This window comes from Terrapene carolina, unplaced genomic scaffold (genome assembly GCF_002925995.2).
Source record: "Terrapene carolina triunguis isolate 2854851 unplaced genomic scaffold, T_m_triunguis-2.0 Scaffold198, whole genome shotgun sequence".
NCBI classification, from domain to species: Eukaryota; Metazoa; Chordata; order Testudines; family Emydidae; genus Terrapene; species Terrapene triunguis.
The window spans coordinates 2,510,747-2,533,994 of record NW_020664549.1 but is presented as its reverse complement, the minus strand read 5'-3'; the positions used below and the strand labels follow the sequence as shown (position 1 = coordinate 2,533,994).

The 23,248-nt window shown below is 55.8% G+C and overlaps 1 protein-coding gene across 1 annotated transcript in view; it reads right to left on the bottom strand.

The window, feature by feature from the left end:
• Positions 1 to 2,209: 2,209 nt before the first annotated feature.
• Positions 2,210 to 23,248, bottom strand: part of LOC113407124 (phosphatidylinositol 4-phosphate 3-kinase C2 domain-containing subunit beta-like) — a 52,826-nt gene continuing 31,787 nt past the window's right edge. Inside the window, exons 12-32 of the mRNA XM_026655204.1 lie at positions 21,184 to 21,351; positions 20,444 to 20,555; positions 17,524 to 17,666; positions 13,514 to 13,702; positions 12,722 to 12,815; positions 12,513 to 12,607; positions 12,082 to 12,262; positions 11,356 to 11,463; positions 10,551 to 10,643; positions 9,563 to 9,692; positions 8,180 to 8,316; positions 7,303 to 7,472; positions 6,790 to 6,946; positions 6,068 to 6,177; positions 5,616 to 5,817; positions 4,899 to 5,023; positions 4,153 to 4,270; positions 3,589 to 3,670; positions 3,105 to 3,211; positions 2,870 to 2,998; positions 2,210 to 2,398 (exon numbers count right to left, since the gene is read on the bottom strand). Of these exons, the coding sequence (XP_026510989.1) occupies positions 2,210 to 2,398; positions 2,870 to 2,998; positions 3,105 to 3,211; positions 3,589 to 3,670; positions 4,153 to 4,270; positions 4,899 to 5,023; positions 5,616 to 5,817; positions 6,068 to 6,177; positions 6,790 to 6,946; positions 7,303 to 7,472; positions 8,180 to 8,316; positions 9,563 to 9,692; positions 10,551 to 10,643; positions 11,356 to 11,463; positions 12,082 to 12,262; positions 12,513 to 12,607; positions 12,722 to 12,815; positions 13,514 to 13,702; positions 17,524 to 17,666; positions 20,444 to 20,555; positions 21,184 to 21,351 (2,839 nt within the window). The remainder of the gene's footprint in view (positions 2,399 to 2,869; positions 2,999 to 3,104; positions 3,212 to 3,588; positions 3,671 to 4,152; positions 4,271 to 4,898; positions 5,024 to 5,615; positions 5,818 to 6,067; positions 6,178 to 6,789; positions 6,947 to 7,302; positions 7,473 to 8,179; positions 8,317 to 9,562; positions 9,693 to 10,550; positions 10,644 to 11,355; positions 11,464 to 12,081; positions 12,263 to 12,512; positions 12,608 to 12,721; positions 12,816 to 13,513; positions 13,703 to 17,523; positions 17,667 to 20,443; positions 20,556 to 21,183; positions 21,352 to 23,248) is intronic.

Here is a 23,248-nt window from a genome sequence, read left to right as displayed (position 1 = left end):
GCCATGAGCTGGGCTGGAGTGCAGCACAGTCACTTTCACAGAGAAGCAGCCTCACCGGTTTGATCCTGGAATGCTGAGATTGCCGCACAACTGGCAGGTCCACTCTTGTGACACTGGCTTTGGGGATTCATGACGCCACACGTTCTTCCATTGCATTTCATTTCCTTTTATTTTAATGCCACCATTTTACAACTGAGCGAGATACAGGTATCTGAAAGGTGCCTCTTCAGGAGCCCGAAGTGCACCCCGACACAGATGGTGGGGGAAAGAGCGTTGACTGAAGAACTTGGCTAAGTTCGAGGACATCTCCTTAATGCACCTCTCCCAAACCCACCGGTGGAGGTTCAGAGATGCCACCCTCCGACACATCTGCAACTAGTGGATAGCATGGCATGGAGGGGGGATCCTTTCCTCACCCCCAGCTTATTTAAACCCATTCACCTACTAGATACAATATTTAAAACTTTTAATATAAAGATAAGTTCATATTCTCGATCCTGAGAAACGTTTCATCTGTTTACGGAATTCTCACTGTAAACAAAGCACCATTGACACCTCGGGGGGGAGGGAGGGAAAAGGGGACAAGGGAGAAAGACAGCTGCTTGGGGTGGAAGGCACCTGATCTCTTGAACTCTGCAGTTTAGGGCAACCCCACCATCCTGCCTGCCCCGTGGACGGAGCCCTCTCGCCTGCTCTCCCCCCTCTGACACCAAGTGGAAACGGACATCCTTTAAAATCATTTTTAAAATGGGAATCATATCTTTCAAAACCAAAAAAGGTTAAGAAGGGGGTATTTCCTTTCCCCTCTACACAGACACACACAATTTGAATGTAACAAAAACAAACAAAAAATCATATCTTCTACAAATGTTTCTCTCCCCTGAAAGGCTGACGAGAGGAAGAGCATAGCCCCTCTGCTCTTTGCGTGACCACCAGTGGCTCCTTCTCCCTCACATACCAGGTGTGGAGAAGTCTCAATAGAAATGGCCTCGGTGCTCAATTCCAGCGTAATTCTTTAGCTGATCAGACAGCAAGCCCCGCCCTTCCCAAAGGGGCAGATTGGCATTGCACAAGCCCCACCCCATTTGGTACAATGGGGCGGAGCTCCAAGTGACCAGCTCCTTCATGTGGAATCTCAAGCTCCGAGGAGCAATTTCCAGAAGTCACCTGAATGAGGGATAAAAATCATCTCCCGCTTCCAAGATTTGACTGCCTCTACTCCTAAGGCTTAGCCCAGCCCCGCGCATAGTCTCTGCTGCTGCTTCTCTCTTGGAAGCATTCAATCTAGCGAGCAGGGAGGGAGGGGGGAAAGAAAAACGTGGACAGTGAAGTATGGTAAAAGTCGTGTTCCTGAATACCCAGCATCACCACAAGGCCAGAGTAAAGGGCCTTGGGGAGTGGGGAGGGAAGCACAGCTGGAATCGAAGTGAATACTGCTGCAGTTTTCGCAAGGGGCAGGGGAGATAATCAACCCTGACAGTCATTCCCCAGGAGCAGGGTTCACAGGCTTGCATGCCCTCTGGCAGGAATCCAGAACAGAAGGCTCTACACATGTACAAATTATACAGCTCTCCTTTGGAAGCAAATTCTCTGAGATGGACAGAGGAGGCAGCTTGGATCCTAGCACACCACCTCCTAACCCAGAGACAAGGAGGGCTTATCCGCTGCTTGTGGCCTTTAGGTTCCCCCTGCCCCCAGAAGTTCCTATGGATATATACATTCTTTTAAAACAAACTCCCTAGGGACAGTCCAATAAGAACCTTACTGATGAAGTATCCCTCCTCCCTCCCCACCCACAGGTCTCTTCTCATCAAAGCCTCATGTCCCATCTGGACACAAATTACTCTTCATTATTTTTTAAAAATAAAAATCTCAAAGAAAAAAAAGTGTCCCCAATATTCCCCCCTCCCTCATTGTTGCTCCCTTGACACAAGGTAAACTTAAAAAAAAAAAAAAATCTACTTTTCAAGTCACAATAGGATTTCCTATTGCGATGTTGAGTTCCCAGTCTCTACAGGGAAAATGGAACAAAAAACCACCCCAAAAAACGAACACCTTCATCTGCAGAGAGAACGTGTCTCTAGCTCCCGCTTGCAGAAAACAAAATCCATCTGGATCCAGGATACAACTCCTGGGACTCGCACCCATTCCCACGGCCTAGCACTAGCACTGCAGGACTGGCGTGGTTCCAAAGACACTGCAGCTCTCCTCACATGGTCCCTTGGCTCCTGGAGCCCAGCTCAAACCAGCCCATCTTCTCTTGGGTCAGGTCCAGGTCCCGTAGCTTAATGCAGACCTCCCCGAGAAGGATGTTCTCCCAGAAGCTCTCCTCGCTCAGGACGCTCAGGCGCAGTTCCCGCTGCTGAAGGTCTCCTTTGGGAATCCCGTCATAGACGAGCTGCAAGACAGAGAATGGGGAAGGCCCATACCCGTCAGAACGTGGTACCTTGGCAGCCTGGAGAAGGAAGTTCTCGGTTACAGAATGGGGAATCCCTACTGCTGCCCCATTACTGTGCCTGAACCATGCTCTGGAGGGAGAGTGTAACTCAGTCTCCATGAGCTATTCAGTGCTTGGCCTCTCTGCTGAGAGGACCAGATAGGAGATGGGCCCTTTTCCCGGGAAACTGGTCTGAGACACCAGCTCATTTGACAAGTTGCTGAACGTTCCTCGGTCAGCAGCGATTTTTGATCCCTACTGACCCAAGCAATCCAGCCAGTGCACTAGTAGTGGCAGGCAACTGGATTCCACCCTCGTCCTGGAAAGACGATAAAGATTCACTTAGCTGGCCCTAGATCTAACCTAACCCCATCACAGCTGAATGCTCTTTCCATGAGCCCTACATGAGCGTCAAAGGGAATCAGACGGTACCATTTCATTGTAAGTGGGGTTGCAGGTTTTCCGAGCCACTTTGGTTTTTCTCTTGGTGGTTTTCTGGGGGTCAGGCAAGAGATAGATCTTGACATAAGGGTCGGGGTCATTCCCGTCCTGGAGAGGCTGCTACAAGAGGGAGACACCAAACAAACCCCAGTCATTTCCACAGCACCAGGACACAGACAGAGCCTGCGCAGCAGCCACAGCTGCTGCTGGGATACAAGGCACCTACCAGGCCTCGGATGTGCATCACCATGATGAAGAGCTTGTTGTTCTTGTAAGAGATGGACAGCTTCACCTCCCCTCCCACCTTCCCGATGGGCCGAGACCACGTGGCATCTGGAAAGAGGCAAAGGACAGAGATAGTGCGCAGTGCCTACCAGTGCAGGGAGTGAGCTACAGAGACCAGCATAGGCCAGAGACCAAGCAGCGACACAGCTGTGCCGCAGCAATTCTAAACCAAGTGCCAGCTTCTTAGGAAGAAGCATAAAAGAACTTTAATGGAATCCCCTGGCGTGGCTGTTTTTCCCTTAGGTAACCACTACTTCGACTCTCATTCTCCTGCTCCATCAAGGGGTCAGGAAGGAATCTACCGCTGTGGTTTAGTACAGCACAATACAGGTACATTGTGTGGGTGTGTTACACCTTCCCTTTGACACGCCTGATATTAGCCTCCATACCAGACCAGATGGACCATATACAATGAATAGTGATACCTGCGGGCTTTGGAGCTGGATTGGTGCCTGCAGCCTTCTCATCCCGCGGGAGGGGGTGGAAGAATGTATACACAAGATCACACTGCAAGGCAAGAATAGCACAAGTCTGGCTTGTATCACACAGAGGTAACAGGCTCTCTTTTCTCCATCCGTAAGCACGTCCTGCACACTTCAAAGCAAGATATGTAACTCCACCATCAGTTATTAATATAGCACCTTCCATCCTCCAGAATCCCAAGCCAGAGGAACATCTCACCACTTAGATGGTGCGTCTGATCTTCAAAGAACTTTACAACCTGGAATTAAGTTAAGACTTACAACCCACCTGGGATCAAAGCTAATGTTCCTGTTCCCATTTTACAGATGGGGAAACGGAGGCACAGAGAGATGTGACTTGCCCACTTCTCACTAACACAGTCTGGAAAAGGGCCCAGGAATCCTGTCCCTTAGTCACTTGCTGTACTCACTAGATAACACTCCCTCCTAGAACTTATCCATTAAGCTGTGTACGCTAGATCAACCTTCTCCACTGTGGACTGAGAGGCACTGAGCTGAGAATCTTACCTCAGCCACCTCCGGGGCTGAGTGGATCAGATGCCAGATGTAGCCATTTAGCTCCTCTTTCCTCCTGTCAGCCATTGCCTCGCCGCGTGACCGGCCGATCACAAACCTACTGGGGAAACTGACCAGTTGTGTGTGTGCAGGAGAGAGAGAGAGAGAGAGCGAGCGAACAGTTAGCAAGTCTCCAATCCAGGGCAGCAGAATGCACTGCTGAAGCAGTAATGCCCCTAAGTGAACTGCTCTTGCCAGAGGCAGCAAGTGTTGGTGTGAGGCACATCACCCCACAGTGGTGCTGAGTCGATTGTTTCTCACCAACAAAATCTAGAGGCCTTTCCAGGCCATTCTGGACAGGTGCTGCCAGCAAGAACTGTTGGGCAGGGATGGGAGGGCCCTAAAGCCAAGGATAGCTGGATCCTGACAGGATCTCTCAGCACCAAGAGAATCAAGAAGGGCTCAGTCTGGGTGGGTGCTGTCTGAAGCCAGGGAGAGCTGTAGTGGGCTGAGTCAAGTTACAGTGGTGAGGGGAAGTCAGGAAGCAGCATGGGGGGGGAGGGAGGGGAACAATAGGGGTAGACTTGTCCTCGTGGGTGCTGCCTGGAGGCACGTAAAGCAAGCCAGGGAGGCGCGTCCTCCCTCCCAGCATGCCCCAGCCCAGAGATGAAACAAGCCCCAAACCAGCTGCAGAGTAGCCAACCCCTTTTCTCCAGGGATGGGACAAGAAGCAGTGCTGAGGAAGAGAGCAGGGCTACCTGGGCAGGTGGGAGGAGGGGAAGATGAGGCGTAGCTTGTTGTGCAGCTCCTGGAACTCCTCAAAGGTACGCTGGACATAGGTGACCTCGCAGGGGCTCTCCCGCTGCACCTTCACGATGTACGTCTGCAAGACAGGGAGGCAGAGCCGGTTATCGCTTGCATGCCTGAGTCTGATCTAACTTACATCAGTACAGATCGGGAGTAGCCCACCTGACGTCCAGATTAGCTCAGAATCAGACCCACTATGCACGCACTGAAATGCAAGAAGTTTGGAAATCAGACCGAGGTTAAATTGTTTCTTTTGGCATCACTTCAGACCCAGTTAAAGGCTGGGGAAAGTTTTCAGGAACATGCATCTGAAGGGAGGCAGACATTCAAGTCACCTTTGAAGGTGTCATGGAAGGGTAAGTGGAAAGCACTGGGTTCTAATCAAATCATACAGTGTGAGGGTAGCCATCCAATGACAGGTCCCACATTTCCCTTCCGCCAGAGAACAGGGTTTGCCCCCTCTAACCCACTAACTATTCCTAGCGAGGCCAGAATCAGGAAAATGCTGCAGCAACCTTCATTTGGTTTGTGTCTCTGCCCCTGGGACTCCACTGAATGGCAGTGGACTGGGCCTTCCTCCAAACCCACCCCCCAGCACAGAATCCCTCTCCCAGATCTCTCATCTCCCCCCGGCACATGCCCAGCAGAAGCAGAGCTGCAGCGCTCACATAGCCTTTGCTGGGGTTGAAGACTTTCTCGTGGCGGCAAAGGAAGACGTCGCGGATCCGGCCGGATGTCTTGAGCGTGTGCACGCGGGGGGCGAAGGAAAGTACGGGGCGGGTGTCCGAGCCTGTGAACTTCATCTGCGCCAGGTTGTGGATGAAGAAGTTGAGCTTGGTGGCCACGCTGCCCAGGCTGGACTCGATCAACCTGCAATGAGGGAGGGCAGCGTCTCAGTGAGAGAGGGGGACTCCAAAGGCAGCTGCCATTCATGGCACTCCTGGCCCCTAAACTCTCCTGAGTGCACAAGGGCCCCTCAACCAGGGCTGCTGGGACACAGAGCCTGGCTCCTTTCCTAGGAGTGGGGTGTACAGCCACTGAAGGCCCTTCCATCTCTCCCTGGTGACAGAGGGGCGCCCCCTTCCCCATCTGTCGCCCAGCACCAGCTGCATCCTTTTACCTGGTGAAATAGGTGGTGGCGTCGGCTTCGGAGTCCTGCGGCCGCAGGGCGTCGTAGACGTACTTGAGGTCCTCGAGGTCGGAGAGCTCCGGGATACCACAGGACAGCATCTGGGGAGCAGGGCAGCCAGGTCAGTGCCAGGAGCCCAGAGGTGGGGAAGGAGCAGGGAGAGGGAGATGGACTAGCCAGTCCTGGGGCCTCTACAGTAAACATGGCCCAGGTGCGGGTCTAGATGGCCTGTCCAGCATCCCCACTGAAGACTCCTCCAGCGGAGAGGGACGAGGGCCCTCTCCCCATAACACACATCCACGCCCCATGAGATGTACTTAGCGAGCCCAGCCCAGCGCTGGGTGTGTCTGCCTGGATCCGAGTCACCCACATGGGTGAGGACGGCCGGGTGAGCTCCGTATGATTAGGCAGTCAGCGCTGCACTTCAGACAGCCAGAGGGGCGCTTGCGTGACACTAAGCACATGTCTCCCCGCCAAGGGTGGAGCACACTGCTTTCATAGTGCTGTCAGATGGGACACAAGAGCCCAGAGTAGGGGGCAGAACCAGAGAGGCCAAGAGGCAGCTGCAGACTCCGAGGGGGAGGGAATTTCCCACCACTGGAGGTGGGAGGCATCTCAAGGCCTGGGCCTGGAGGGTGGCCCGCTCTTTGGAGACCCAGCGAGAGCAAGGCCGCCCCGGTGCCTGGATCAGGGCAGCCCCCCCGTGTTCTCACCAGGCCCAGCAGGTTGAGGAAGAGGTGGGTGTGCTTGCGGATCAGGTTGTACGCCTGGCAGCAGAGATCCACAAAGTCATGGAAGCGGCTGGAGGGCTTGTCACCACCATTAATGACATAGGCCATGTCCGAGGTGAAGACGAACGGGGCCCGGTCCCTGCACCACAGAAAGAGACACACGTGCCCAAATCAGCACAGGGAGTGGAGCAGAGGGGTCGACCATGGGAAATGGGACAACCAGCCACTCCAGTCTGTCCTGCATCCATCACAACACACCCTGATCCAGCTGGGAACAGCCAGGCTCCCTGACAGCCGCACAGCAGTCCTTCCAAACCACTGTGCCCACAATACAAACTGTAGCCCTGTAGTCTCACAGAAACATGGCTGTCCCCAGCACAACAGCTGCAGGGAGATGATGTTTGGTCAAGGGAGCCAGGACTAAGCTCTGCTCCAGCATGTAGTACAATGGGAGCGATCTCACCCCTCTGCCAGGCTCCTGTGGGTGACACCCACCTTTTGATGTTGCCAAACATCTGGGCATGGCCCAGGAACCTGCCGAAGTCGATGTGGAACATGTGGCCGGTGGTTTTGAGCATGATGTTGTCGTTGTGCCGGTCACAGATCCCCAGCACGTAGGTGGCCACGCAGCAGCCGGCGCATGAGTAGATGAAGTTCTCCACCGCCTGGGAGAGGGAGAAGGGGTTAGAGCAGGTGAGGGGGGAAGAGAGACTTCAAAAAGGAATTGAGAGGAAGGGGAGAGAGCATGGGAATGTTTAGTCCCACACTCTCAGGAGCGAGCCTGGTCCGTGGGGTGGAGGGGGGCACTTAATGCTGCTCAGCTCCCTCACCCGCCTTCACCAGGAACTTGTTTTAAGTAACAAAGCATTAAATAAAAAAAAACAAAAACAAAAACAAAAACCTTGCACTCTTGCTGTAGGTCCTACATATAAACAAATCTGTGGGTACAGAATCACAGGGCTGGAAGGGACCTCAAAAAGCCATCTAGTTCAGGCCCCTGCGCTGAGTCAGAACCAAGTATATCTAGACCATCCCTGACAGGTGGTTGTCCAGCTTGTCCTTAAATGCAGGCACAATCCAGGTGCACCTGGCTGGCTTGGTTTATGCAAAAGGTCAAGATCAAGTTCACTTACTGAAGGTCCTAAACAAAGCTAAGCGTGTGGCCGAGCCAGGCTCAGGGTGCATCTGTTGGCCGTTGTTTATGTGGAGGGTTTACAAGAAGTTAAGCATATTGGTTGGGGCATTCGTTTGTGCATCATCTCAAGCTACAGAGGCTATTTGCCTCCCTCGGACCCCTGCTCCCTGCCCTATAGAGGGATTTGTATGGCCCCTTTCCATTCCAAAGTCACCCCGCTGCATCCCACTTCACTACCTTCTCGTACTCATCCTCCGTGGGGTTGTGCTTCTGCAGCCAGTCTGCCAGGGGACGATCCTTGAAGGAGCCCGTCACCCCATGCTCCACCTGGATCTTGCGCAGAGTCTCTGCGTTGGGGATCATCTCCACCATGCCTGGAAGAGGGGGCAGCAGGTACAGGGTCAGCACCCAGAATCGCCACTCGCTCGGTCCATTCAAACCCCTCCCCCTGCCCCGGGTGGCGCAGAGAGATCCCAGCCTGGGTCCCCAAGGTCTCAGCAGCCCCCTGAGAGGTCACCGTTCGGGGCCAGCTGTCACCGATTTGCATGCCTCAATTTGAGAGCCTGACTTGAGGCACCTTGGGCCTGATTTTCAGAAGGGCTGAATGTCTGCAGCTGCACTGCCCCAAAATCCGCCTCTGAAAATCAGGCCGCAAGAGTCTTCCACAGCATCTCCCTCTGGTGGCAGAGATGTAAGGCAACTCCCATGGATAGGAAAGACTCTGGGAAGGCAGGACAGTCCTGGGCAAGGTACATCCCTATGGATTTACCTGGTGGGGAGAGATACAGGAGGCCAGAGGGTCCTGAGCCCTTATGCCAAATTTACCCCCTCATAAACTGGTACATGGGCAAGAGCTCAAGTCTGGGATTATCCAATTCTTGCGGAAAGCCCAGGGTATATCTACCAGCTCCCGTGGCACAGTGGCAGTGAGAGTCCATCCCTGTGGCGCTCTAAGGGGGATGGGATGTTTAGAGCCTGCTCGGAGGTGCAGGGTCGTGAAGCCTTGAGTCCCTGCCTTGCGGGAGGCCAAGGACCTTGGCTATGTCAGGTGGCTGCTCTGACAGCGGCTCAGTAGGCGACGGATGTGCAGGCACCGATGCCCCAGAACTCTGCAGAAGCTGGGTTTCTAGTGGAGTTAAATACCATTCAGTTAGCTCTGACTACTGAGGGGCAGCCACCTGTGCCGCCGTCCTGCCTTGCGGCACACCCAGTAACAGGTCCAGGGGGCAGAGCTACCATCTTCACCCCCTGCATCTGCTGACTGATATTAGCCTGTGCTGTGGTTCTCTGGCCACAGCTGCACAGCGGTCTTCAAGGGACGCCATTACAGCAGCCAATGGATGCCACCTCCAGAAAGCGCCGCTTGAAGCACCTGCCTCACCTTCCTCCAGAAAAGGAGGTTTGGGCTTAAACACGTCAGAGCCCGCATCCACACTGCACCATAGACATACCCAAAGGGACAGTCGCTGGGTTCATCCGCTGTTCACCCTGGCTCTGCAGCCACTGGATTTCCTACAGTGTCCCCATGCCGAGAGCATCGCAGCCCCAGAGGAGCAGCAACACCCGAAGAGAACTCCTTGGAGGAAAGTGGGAGACCGTCACACCCGGCCTCCGACTTACCCCGGCCCCGGCCAGTGGAGAAGCAGCGAAAGATCACCATGCGCATGTCCAGCCCCTCCTGCACCCAGATCTTATTCATAATCCGGATCATCTGCAGCGTCAGCATGTCCTGCCGGAGGTCGTCTCCACACTGGCAGTCACAGGAGGGAAGGCGCATGGTCACAACTGGGGCGTTTCCACGAAGCCAACAGTTCACGGTTCCCTCTCAGGGGTTCCCTCTCCCAGGGATGATCTCGCACACCCTCACCACAGAGGCTTTTCTCAGATTTAAAGAGGGCACTGCCAGCTCTGCCCCTGCCCAGCACAGCCTTCACAAACCCCACAATTCATGAATGCAGGACGGGTCTCTTCCATAATGTGTCTGGGGCTAAAGGGGGATCACCTTTTGGGGGGACAGATGCGATTCTGGGGGAGCCGAGTGAGTGGGAACATCATGGGAGAGGTGCCAACAGTCAGGTCTAGACTGTGGAATAGGGAAGGGGTGGAAGCCTCCTCACACAGAAAGCGGGACTGAGCACCAGCCCGGGGGGAATAGATTGTAGGGAACGACACTGCCCATGAGCTACATGATCCAATTGGCTTTTTAAACCTTCGGCTTCTGTGGCAGGGATTTTGTGGGTGAAGAACTGGACTCAAGTGCCTTCTGTTGATGGCATCCAGAGGGCCTCCCGCCCCCCATCTTGCTATTTAGTGAGAGCATTTCTAGGGGAACTAGGGTTTGTCACGCAGCCATGGCTTGCAGTGGAGCTGGTTCCCATCACAGTTCAGAGACCTTTGCTCACATTTTGTTTGACAAGCACCTGGTCTCTCAGCTGCTGCAGAGACTTCCCCCTCTCTGGCTGCTCCTGTGTCCTACTGGCTAATACTCTGCAATGAGCTCCTCCCCACTTTGAACCAGAAGCCTCAGCAATGGCTGTTTGATCAGAACCGCCTGTGCCAGAGGCGCAGGCACAGAGCCAACCAGATAAGCAGCAGCAGCAGGGCTCACCTTAAAGATAACGCGGATGTTCTCCCCGAGGGCATCCACGTTCTGGAAGGAGAGCTTCAGGGGCACGGCGTTGGAGTTGAAATAGGAGCAGTCCTGCCGCCAGGGAGGGAAGGAGGAGACTGTCAGGAAGAACCAGAGCTACCCGGGGATATGAACACTGCTGCAGGCCTGAGCATCCTAGGGTTATGATCTCAGTCTGCCAGGGGACACAGGCCCACTCTGGTCAATTCCCTGTCAGTAGGACAGCAGCAGCAATCAACCTGCCCCCTGCAGGGATCACCAGCTCTGGGCCCTGGCTATTTGGGATGCATAGAGCCACCAGGCCCAACACTCGGGCCAGGGGATTTGTGCACTAGCCAGTCACCCCACTTCTCTCTGCCTAGCTCACGCAAGGCCCTTGGAGGCATTTGACTCACGTCCCCAAACCCACACCGAGGTTCAGCTAGACAGGCACTGCAGCTCGGGGGAGGCAGAGAGCTGGACGCATCGCATCAAGGCGGGTGCGGGTGGGTGCATGGGGATGGGGTGCAGATCAGGAGCCAATCTGGAGTGTTGGGGCAGGTGGAGAGGAGACACAGGGCTGGGGGCCAGGAGCACATGGGTCCAAGGTACGCAGGCTGAGTACGGGTGCTCTTTGCGGGACAGGTAGATTAGGGGGAATCTGATGGATGGACGATGCAAAAGGTCTCCTCATTAGAATCCATCGTCTTGGCATTCTGTGCCCCTGGGGGAATTAGCCCTACTACAGCAGGTGGACCAGTAGCCCGGGTCCCGATTCCCTTCTCGCCCCGGCTCAGTCACTCACCCTGGGCACGATCCCCTTCACCAGCAGGCTGGGGCTAAGCGGCAGGCGGCAGGAGCCGTTGGCGCTGAAGAACTGTTTCACATTGACCAGCCCGTCTCGGAGAATGGCCTGCCGGAGACGTGGGTCAGCCTCGCATGCACATCCCCACCCACAGCCCTGCCAGCAACCCACTCCAGCACCAACGCCCCCGGAGGGATCGACTGGCTGAGGGGGAGCTGCAGCTCTGCAATCCCTTCCCAACGGCAGCGTCTCGCTCTCCAACTGCAGTGCATGCCTGGGAACCCTGCCTTGCTCAGTGACCCCTGAAGGAACAGCACTAGGCAGGCCTGCCCGGTCACCCTCAGCCGGAGGGAAGTGCCTGTGACCTCAAGGAATTATGGGCGAGGAGGTTGGGGGAGCCTCGGCACATGTGTGGGGTGTGGAAGGCCCCTCAACGGGGGATGGGAGTTGGAGGAGAAGGGGGAACAACGCTCCTATCCCACGGCCCTTCAGCAACTCGCGAAGTGCAGCCAGCACTCCTTCGTGGCTCCCAACACCGCCTCCGACTGGGCGAGGTGGTAACTGGAGCAGCTGGGAGGTCCCCTGACAGCCAGTGCTCTTGGCCTGCTCCCTGCAGACAGAGGAGTGCTGTCCGTAACCAAAGCGAGCAGCCCCTTGAGCTTTGTAGTTTCAGTCTGACTCCCCTGCCCCTCATGCCCCTCCCAGAGGTACAGGCTAAGCACCAACCTGTCGTGAGGACGGAGCGGCCTCCCGAACCTGCTGGGCCAGCTTGGCCAGGGTGTTGACCAGGCAGCACTGCCGGTCGAACTCCTCTCGCAGGCCTTTGCCACAGCAGCAGAGCAGGGCCGCCAGCAGGTACTGGTAGCGGATGCTGAACTGGGAGTCCTTGAGTCCATCCTTCAGCAGCCTGGGGGAGGAGGGCAGCATGGAGAGGTCAGGACAAGGGGCTCCAACCCCTCTCATTCCTACTGTCCCCAGTGCAGGAACTCCAGGGTGGGGAGCTAGGGTTTGTACCTCACAGGTTAAGAGGGGGACAAGTCATGGCTGGTGATGTTAAATGGTGGGATACCCACTCCCCAGGCACCCCCCATCACTTGGGCAGGCCCCAGCTGAGCACAGACCCCTCCCAAAGGCTGCAGCACCCACACCAACATTACCAGAAGAAGTAGTGGGTGATTCTCAGGTCACAGATGGCTCGCTTCATAAGGAACCGCACCAGGGGGCTGTCCAGATAGCACTCATACTTCAGGGCCTGGGAGGAGAGAAGCAAGGACATTTCTCCATCAGCAGGCAGGACAGACGGACGGGCCTGGCTCTAACCATAGGCCATGCTGTGCACGTTGGTCTGAAAGACTCAGTGACTCACCTGCACCAGCTGCGGCAGGTAATCCAGCAGCTCTGCGTCCGACATGGAGTCGATCCAGTGTACGGCTGTCCTCCTCACCTCCTGATCCGGGAACCTACAGCCACAAGCCACGCATCACTGGGAGGAGGTCACAGCAGGCTCTCTCCAGAGGAACCCAGCCCACCTGCCTGCAGACGAGACCACCGGGGTCCCTGCAGAGGGTCTGCTGGTGCCATCACAGCCTCTCATGGGCGCATTGTGGAGGTACTGGGGAAAGCACAGCTGCAGCCTCCGAGGCAAACCACATCACCCCCCTGGGAATGCCACAAAACATGGGAACGGAGATGTCTGTCCTGTGTCCAGAAAGTCTCCTGGTCCCCTTATCCACCCTTTTTATTTTCTGGGAGGATTCCTGTTGGATCAGTTCCCCCAGCTCCCCTACTGTGCTCACTACCAGGCAGTGGGTCATGGCTGCAATATTAAAGGGAATACTAGTAGGCGATAGCCAGTCTATGTCCACCTCCCCCATGCCCAACCTGTGAGTGAAGATTCTAAACCCACGTCCCACATATGCCCAGCCTGTGCCCCGTCCCCACAAGCCCCGTTTCTCCCCCTCCCCTCCATGCTGACATAGCACAGTTTTAGGATTGTTTGGCGTTCAGATGTTCATAGGATTTGGATGCATCTTAATGCGGCGACTGGCTGAGAGGCAGAAGCCACAGCCCCCAGTGAGTGGCTGGGGCGAGGAAAAGGAGCGGTCTCTGCCCACCGCACGTCCACCCCCTAGGATGGACTCCCCAGGCAGTGGCTTACGTTGCATGCAAGAGCCCGAGGGCATCCTGGTGGTTCATGTAAGTCCATTGCTTCAGCAGGGCGTAGATATCAGGCAGGCAGGCCCACTCCCAGCTGGGGGCACTGGTGAGCAGCAGAGGCAGCGATCCAGGCTGCTCATGGCAGTAATAGCGCTTCTCCCACAGTCTCTTCCGGTCGGCGTCCGTCAGCCTAGGGCAGCAAAGGGCACAAGACACAGACCTCAGTCCCCTGGGAGGGCAGTGCGTTTCCATCCCTGCTGTACGTACAGGGGCCCTGAGGCCCGGAGTGGGGGAGTGACTTGCCCAGGGTCAAAGAGCCCTGAAGACAGGGCTTGACACTGGTGTTACTGGGAGCAGGGTCTGGCTCTAGGAATCTCAGGAGCTGGACAAGAAATAAAAGGGCCATTGCTCTGAGTGGCCACAAGAGAGCAGGAAAGTCAACCCTGGGACACCCACTTTGGCTCCTGTTACTAGGACTGGGTAGGGCTGCCTAAGAGAAGACCTGAAGCTTGTCGCTTTCACCAACGGAAACTGGTCCTATAAAAGATATTACCTCACCCATCTCGTCTCTCTACTATCCTGGGACCAATGTGATGTAGTGGCTTATGAATCAATCCCGTTTTCTGAGGAAGGCAGCTGGATCAAGTCCTGATCAAGCAGCATAAACCCTTCCACCTCAAGCCTGATAGATTCAGGGGGTCAGCTGGCCGGGCAGAGGCAAGTGACATTCCTCCGGACATATCTCAGCTGATTTTCAGCTTGCACTGAAATTGAAGAAGGTGAGGCAAGGAGAATTTCAAACCCCGCTCCGTTCTCTCCCCCTGAAAATCCTGATCAGCACTGTAGCAACCTGGCGCCCCTGGGCTGCACACGGTTTTCCATTCCAATGACTGCAGGGAGTGACAATCCCTCGCTCCTGGGCCTGGATCTTACAGAGGCAAATGACACTAGTGCATTGTGGCCCCAGTGAAATGAGTTTGGCAGGTCTCAATTTAAGGTGTGTCTACGCTACAATCATGGGGTGCGCTTGCAGTTCTCGTAGATTTACCCGAGCTAGATTTGATCTAGTCTGGGTCCCGGAGCAGTGAACCTGCAGCAGCGTGGGCTTTGGCATGGGCTAGCCACCTGAGTCATTTTCCACGGTTGCAGGCAGGATTGTACAGACCATGCTGCTGTGGCTTCAGTGCTCTGTTACCCAAGCTAGCTTGTAGACATAACCTTAGTGCCTAGTGGACATTTCTCCACATCACAGACCAGTGCACAGTTCAATGTAATTGGCAGCTCTGGAGATCTAAGAGCTGCAATAGTGGAGGCTGGGGTTGGCACTGAGGTGCATTGGCAGAGCTTGTAGGGGGGAGCTCAGGGCTGGAATAGCAGGGTGAAGATTGGTACTGAGGGGCATCAGCAGAGCTGGGTGTGTGGGAAGCCGACCCACCCAGCTCCCAGGCCTAGGTCCATTCCCAGACACTCCCTTTCACGATTACTACAGAGCTTGCCCAAAACAAACAAAGGCAAAGGAAAGCGAAAGCGCTGCCTGCGTAGGAGAAGGTGGGAACGACCCACCCTGGCAATGAACCTGACGTGCTCCGGAGCAGGCGGGCCAGGCACTGCCCTCCCAGAGCACAATGCCAGGAAGGGCTGGGTGCCTCCTGCCAGTTCCCAGCACTGCGCCCTGTTCCTCTAGGAAGTGTCACGTTTCAAGCCAACAGCTGCAGCGTGTGCGGGGCGACCACGTGGCCTGGATCAGCTGGCAAAGGAACAGGGACAGCAAGGCCCCTTATTCCCACTCGACCGAGACTGGAACATACCTGGCTGGCAGCATTCCGGCCAGCGGGAGTGGGCTCAAACGCCTCCCCTCCAGCCTTCCACCTGTTCTCTGCTGAGCCTCTCTCTCTCTCTCTCTCTCCTCTGCCAGAGGGACAGCTCCCGGTGCCACCTGGAGTCAGGACTCCGGGGGTCTTTTGCAGGGGATGGGGTGGGAAGTGCTGCCTCTGGGTTTGGGACCCAGATCCGCAGCCCCAGCTGGGAGTGACGAAGATGGAGGATTGAGCTTGCCCACTTCTGGCTTTTTATTGCTCTTCTGGACCCAGTGGCTCTGGGAGGCTCATCCCTACACCAAGGCCCAATCCACCCCACAGCTGGGGAACGGGGTGCAGGTAGAACTTAACTCCCCAGCCTCCTACTTCTCTCTCCCAAGACAATTGTCTCAGTCTCCTCCTCCCAGCACCAATATCAAGTTCTGCTGCCTCTTCCCCTCTAATGTCTCCAAACCCCACCCTGCCCCAACTGCTCCTAGCTCACTAGTCTCTCGCTTGCCTCCCGCGCCCACCTCTCACGGGCCTTGCTTAGACCAGAAGCTCTGTGAGCGTCTCTCTGTTGGCAGAGCACCCGGCACTTTTGCCACACCGGATACAGGGATAGTAATAAGGATCATTCCTAAGAAGAAGAAGAATGCTGAAGCAGATGCTGTGTCCAGCAAGGGAGCAGCTGGCAGAGAGTTTGTTGTAGGCGCCAGCAGGGGGCACTCTCTGCCCCAGCAGCAGAGTGTGTGGCTGTAGGGCAGATATCACACCTGGTGACCGGGATGTGCCTGTGTTCCGGATTTGGCCTTAGGGGGTGGGGCTATTATAGAGGGCACACAAAGGCAGGGGCAGGAGCCAGGGATACATGCCTACATGAGACTGGGGGGGGGGGGGGGGGGGGGGGGAGAATGGCCCCTGAGCTTGGGGAAGAGTCAGCTCCCCAAAACCACAGGGGTTGGGGGGGGGCAGGAGAGATGAGATGGTGTGGGGGGGGGGGAAGGGGGTGCCAGGGCTCTGTGATGCTTAGAAATGGAGAACTGGAGGAGAAGGAGGGGGAGGTGGGCCAGGTGCCATATGAGACAGGGGCTGTAATGAACCTTACATTGCGAGTGGACCTCCCCGCTTCAGCAGGCACATGCAGGGCAGCCTGGCAGGAGGGACGGATGCCCTGTGGAGCCATGTGTGGGGATGAATGAGTGAGACGGGGAATGTCGCTTGCTGGTTCTTCCCAGCCGGCTCCAAGAGACTGGGCCCTACCAGGTCCCCTGGGACCTTTCCGTTTCCCACTGTCTATTAGAGAAGAGGGACAGATACTGCCCCCCTCCCTGCCCCGCTGGTCGGCATCATGCCCTAGGAGTGAGCGCAGCCTGCAGTGAGCTGCCCTGCATGTGGCCAGCGACACCTGATCCTTCCTGTTTATAGACATGTCTGTGATGCCGAGGCGTAGGCTGGGCTAGCCAGCTGCCCTGGGCAGGGGGGGAAGCGGGGGTGAGGAGGAGAGATGGCTGGAGACACCTTCCTTGTACACACATCTGGAGAAGGCAGTTTCTTCCCTCTCAGCCATCTGCCAGAGCGCGAGGCCGGGGAGCTCAGGGGAAGGACAGATGAACAGCCTGAAAACAGCTGCCTTCAGACAGGGAGCATGGGGGGCAGAAGCATCAAACCTGATCCCTGACCCTCAGCCCTCGCCACTCCCTAGGGAGCTTCCCAGCTCCTTGTGTGGTTCTCAGGGCCAGCATTGACATTATTGGGGCCCCAACCTGCCAGAGATGAGAGTCAGGCCCTTGCATGACTCCGCTCTGGTCCTGCTGCGGACAGACAGCACATGTGTGCAGGGTGGGGATGGGGGGGGGGAAGAGTGTGAGATCGGGCTGGCCTGAGAGACACAAACCTGCCTGGCCACAGACCCTGATCCAAAGGCGATTAAAGCAGAGGGAGTTTTTCTGTTGCCTTCAACTTTGGATCAGGGCCCAAGAGACCCCTCCTCCCACAGACAGACTTCGGAGGACAAAACCCAATGGAGATCCACCCACGCCAGCCAGCCCCCCAGTCATGGCTATCCACGTGTGACTGCTTCTTTGTGCAGTGCCCATTGGCGAGCTACAGTCCAGGGCAGGAGAGCTGGAGACAGCATCTCGGCCGAGGTCTCGCCTCCCCGCGTGTCGTCCCTGTGGTGTGTGCGTCCCCCCACGCGGGCATGGCCTCTCACCAGTACAGTGATTCCTTCTGCATCACCTCCTTCAGCTTGCGCTGGTCCTCCTCGCCCAAGCTGTGGAACTCGTACTTGGGGCTGAACTCGGCAGCCGGGGGGCTCGTGAACGTCACGTTGAAGGCAGAGGCTGGGAAATCAATCTGCAGGGCGGGAGGAAGAGCGGGTCAGAGGTCACCCAGCAGGCTCTGTTAACATGCTACTGCCCTCCTCAAGGGCACGTGGGGCACTCAGGATGCTCTTGCCTCAGATTACTGATCCCAAGGCACATGGTGTTTTCAGGATACCTGCATCCCCCAACCCATGTTACTGCTCCCCCGAGGCAGGTGGGATTCTGGGAATGCCGACACCCCCTCGCTCTGTGCTTCTGCCCTGAGGCAGGTGGGGTGCCCAGGCTTCCTGCAGCCCCACGTGCTGTGCCATTGCTGTGTGTTCACGCAACTGGCCATTGCAACGCTCATTACTAAGGCTGTGAAACTCGACACACACGGGGCCCTCCCAGAGGGGAACGTGAAGCCGACAGGGGCGGGATTGCCCTGGTGTCCGCCTCAGGGCCAGGCCCTACCGATCCCGTGAGCCATGAACTGGGAAGTGCTGGGAAACTTCCAAGCCAGGTGCACTAAGGGCCATTAGGAATAGGGACTTGTGAGAAAAGAGACTCAGCTCGCCCCGCTCTGCGCAGTGTCCCAGTCTGGAGCCCAGCTGACTCAGCCCCTGCCCCTCCCAGTATTTCCTACTATGGAGCCAACAGAGCCACTGCTTCCTCTCCCCCTCAGCCGCCTGCATGTTCTGGATGCCACAGGCGGGTGCGGGGCACCCAAGGACGCAGAGCAGGCTGCCCCCTCTGATTGGCGTGACCAGATACAGAGTCCCGGCTGCATGGCTAGTGACCGGCTGGTGCAATGAGATGAAGGGCCAGTCCTCTCACCCCTCTGCTATGCTAAGACCATGCCCTGGATTTGAGGGGTGCATATACCCCAGAATATGATCCAGTTAATTGCAACCATATTATGTGCATTCAGCCACCCTGAAGCAATGAAACAGAACACCACATAGTTAAGGGTTAATTTGGAGACAAGCTTTCAGAAGCAAGGTCATATCTAGCTGGCAGTTTCTGCTAATCAGAATGGGAGGAGAGGACAGAGAAGTACTAAAAACCTTGGTGGTTAGAAAACCTTGATTCTAGATGCCTCTGATATGAAAAGTTTATTGAAAGTTAGAAAAGTGATGACACAGTAGGAGTCATTATGACCTATGTGTTTTGTAGAAGTTAGTTATACAAGATTTGCTAACAGAGTGTATTTGGGAGCAGTCCTCTCAAGCCATCTTGAGAGACATTTTCCCTGACATCCTTTATCCCCAGTGGGTGAGCAACTGGCCACTGCGAACCTGCTGTTAATTACTCAAGACCGTTCCAGATGTTAGGTAAATATCTGGGATGTTCTAAGCCTATTGCTCATGTTTGTGTGTGCTTAAATCTAATAAACTGCAGTTTTAGAGAGAGCACGCTGACTTGCATGAAACTTATCAAAGGGAAGTGCTGTGTTCCTGTTGATTTATTCCTTACACCGCCTGGAGTGAAATAGTTAAGTTGCCCCTGTTGGGAGTTCTGAAAACAACAGGTAACACTGCCATTACCTGCTGGGCTCGGTCAGGGTAAGGGGAGGCTCCTGCTGGGGGAACCTCTCTTTCCTGGCCTGGGAGAGTTTGGAGGGAGAGTCCCACTTTCACTCCCCTCTAGCACTGAATACTGGTTCACACCAAGACCAAGCTGGGACAAACTGGGCAAGTTTCCATTCTGATCCTTCCTCGGGGAGGAAGAGGAGGAGATCAAGCTTCCCCAGCCCTGGAAAGCCGCAGCCTCGCCCTGCCATTCCTCCTGCCTGCAAGAGGAGCCGACGGGGCAGAGCAGGAATGTGCTACAGCCAAGGTAGACACCTCCAGTGACAGGTCACGCTGGACCCTCTACCCACCCACCCAGGCTGATTTTCAGTTGAAACTGTGATGGATTTGTCAGTGACTTTGGGGAAGCCCCAGTCGCTTGGACATGCATCAAAGGGATCAGTGCACGGAAATGGTAGCAGCGGAGCTGGAGTAAGAGAGAGAGGAAAGACTGAGTGGTAAGGACAGACAGAGCAGAGAGAAGGCAGGGCTGAGTGCTATTGGCACTGCAATCCTCCCCCTTTAAGGCCAGCCCCAGCAACCCACAGATTCTCAATCCATCCCAGCTGGAATATTTGTCTTCCAAAGCTGCCTCTTTCCCACTGTGCTCCGCTCCACTGCCGGCTCCTTGTGTGCAGGGCTGGTTTTTGCCGCTGAGCACTCAGCCGAATCCTTGCCAGCACTCGCGGGAAAGAGAGAAAGGGAAATAGAGAGGCACAGTCGAGGGAATGCAGACGCGAGCTGGAGGGGGGCAGAGGAAAGGGAACAGCCCAGGGGAAAATACAGAACATCTATGGACCTGCCAAGAGTCTTGTTTTTTTTTTTAATGGATGATCAGCTAGTAGGTTGGCGGCTCCTATCACAGGTGACACCGTTCTGTTTTGTATCTGATTATTGACTTGGGAAAAGCCCACAGTAAAGCATCCACTTCCCAGCCCACCCTGTGATTGGGACACCACCTCCATGTCCCTGACCAGGTCTTTGGGTTGAGCAAAGAAGAGACTGGCCTACACAGCATCCACCCCAGGTTTCACACCAAGCCCAGCGCATGTCGGGACAGGAGTTTTCAAGCGTGGCCAGCGACAGGAGATGTCCCCTGGTTTGCAGAGGAGAGTGCTGAGCCCTCCCAGCTCTACCTGATTTCAATGCCTCCGAGAACCAGGCCCAGGGCGGTTCCCGCTGAGTCCCCCAAAACGGAGGGATCCAAACCCCAGAGTCCCATTTGGAAGATTTCTGGCCCAGAGAGTCAGGCATTCACCTGCAGGATAACACTGTCGGGCTGGTTGAAGTTGGGGGCACTCGACCTGGCACTGGAGTTGTCCTGAGTTGCTGGCCACAAGCCCAGGAGCTTCCGCCCACAGGTCAAGACCCTGGAGAAAGGAAGGAGATAGGGTGTTATGCCCTTCCCTAGCAGAGAAAAGTAGAGCACGATCCCATGGCTGGAAGTTGAAGCTAGACAATGCAGATGGGAAATAAGGTGTACATTTTAAACAATTTACCAAGGGTTGGGGTGGATTCTCCATCACCGGCAATTTTAAAATCGACATTGGCTGTTCTTCTGAATGACTTCCTCTAGGAATTATTGTGGGGCAGGTCTCTGGCCTGGGTTACACAGGAGGTCAGACTAGATGATCACAATGGTCCCTTCTAACCTATGCATCTATGAATCTAGAGCCTGGGGCATTAGGACCTGCTTTGCTGAGGCTGAGAACAAGGAGAGGACCCAGGGGACGGTGGTTTCCTGAGTACAGGTGGCTTCATTGCAGAGCCTCTCCAGGATGGGAGCAGCCCATAGTGGGTTGGGTTTGACAGCTGATGCCATGCTCAGCAACAAGCCCGACACAAGGACCAACTCAGTGACCTTAGTGCCGGGCGGGCGGGGCACTGGCACCAGGAGAGCCCCTGGGTTTGGTATCCCAGCTGAGTCAGTGCATACAGTAACCACCCTCCAACATGTCCGTTGTGCCCAAGGGATGGGGACAGGGAAGGTGCACATACTGCCTGAAGTTGAAGAGCGGGGTGGTGACCCAGCCCAGGGCCTCGGGGACCCGCCGCTGCTTGTTGGTCTCAGAGGAGCTCCCCGGAGGGGGGATGGGCACAGCGTAGAGCGTGACGCTCAGCAGCGTCTCCCGCGGTAGCCGGTTCACTTGGATCGGGAAGCAGATCCTAGAAGAAATCACCCGGGGATCTGCAAGTCAGAGCCTTGGCTTCACAGCCAGGGGATCTCTCGGCTTCACAGCCAGGGGATCCCTCTTCTCATAGTCAAGGGGCTCATTGTGCGTTCTATCAGCATACTGCCCCTGGAAGTGCAGCCCAGCCTGGGGGCGCTAAGTGCTGTAGGGTACATCTACGCAGCAGCTGGGAGGGTGCAGGCAGGCAGACGCCCTAGCTCCTCTCAAGCGAACGTGCTAAAAATCCCCAGTGGGGCCACGGTGGCATGGGCAGCAGCTCAGGTTAGCCAGCCGAGTACAAACCCACCCGGCTCCCTGGGTACGTACTTGAGTGCACAAGCTCGAGCAGAGCGAGTGCATCCGTCTACCCAGGCTGGGAAGCACCCCCCAGCTGCTGTGCAGACGTACCCTCAGCAACACCAGGCCCTCCGGAGAGGGAGCTGCCTTTCCCCAGTCTGGACAGGACAGTGAACCGCTACAGATTCTAGGGCCCAACCCTGAGACTGCAGAGCAGTCACGGAAATTCAGGGGAGTTCGGGCATCAGCGCCTCTTGGTACTGAACCCAGGGGCTGGTGAGGGAATTTCCAGCCCCCACTCAGAACCAGAGACCCCAGCTCCGACCTAGTGGTTTCTAGGTGTATCTACAAAAAGAACAGGAGTACTTGTGGCAGTACTTAGAGACTAACAAATTTATTTGAGCAAAAGCTTTCGTGGGCTACAGCCCACTTCTAGGTGCTTATAGGCTGCCCACCTTCCCCCATTACTGTCATATCTGAGCACCTCACACCTATGCACAGGTCAGACCCCCAGCTGGTTGAAGTCACTGCAGCGCCATTGACTTTAACGGGGCTGTGCCAGTTCACACCAGCTGATGATGGCCCGATGTACCGATCCTCCCAACGCGCCTGGGATTTCCACTGTGCAGACAGGGAAACTGAGGCACAGAGTGGGGCCGAGACCTGCCCCAGGTCATACAGGAGATCCCGACTCCTGATCCTATGCTAGCCCAATGGAGGTTGTCCTCAGGAACAGGACCCGTTGGTGGAAGGAGTGGGTTCTCGAAGAGCTTTGCAGTAACATGGAGACAAGGCAGGGTAGAAGGCAGATCTGTCTGGAGAGAGCGCGGCTGCTCTCCCACCGTTCACTGGGACTCTGGGGATCAGACACATTCCTGCCTGATCAGCGTTGCACTGCATGAGGAAGGGCAACACCGAGAGCTGCCTTGAAAGCTAGAGCCTCGGTTTCCCTGTCTGCACCGTGGAGATCCCAGGGAGGATCGGTACATCTGCCAGGGGAGAGACCCACGCCGACCCTTTACCTAGGAGAAGGGATGGGTCTAGGAGCATTAAATCCGCCCCCTGCAAGGCTCCCAGCTGCAGGGGGGAGTGTTGGGAGGGAGATGGCCATGGATCCCATGGAGGAAGCAGCTGGGTGGCCATGAGGGAAGAAGGGACTGGGTTCCCCCTCTATAGGAGATCCTTTAGATCCTACGGGGGTGGGGAAGAGAGTAGAGGAGCTTGGTTGATCTTCTATAGGGGAAGCCCCACAGGCCCTACCAGAAAGGGTTGATCACTATAGGATATCCCATAGGCGTCAATGGAGGGGGCAGATGTATTCTATAGGGAAGCTCTGCCAGCCCACCTGTCTAGTCAGATTACATGCTAGTGGATTTCACCTGGTCCTGAGACATCAGCTCTGGGGATCTTTCCTCACACTGGGGTTCAGAGGATCTCATTTTACCTCTCCCCAACCCCTCCCCTTCTTACCTCCCCCCTCCTGTTCCCACGCCAAGGTCTGGTGGGGCCACCACCTGCAGGACTAGACACACCTCCCTTTGGAGCCAGTGCTGCTCCAAAACATCCCAGCAAGGGGGATCAGGGTGGGGGGAGAG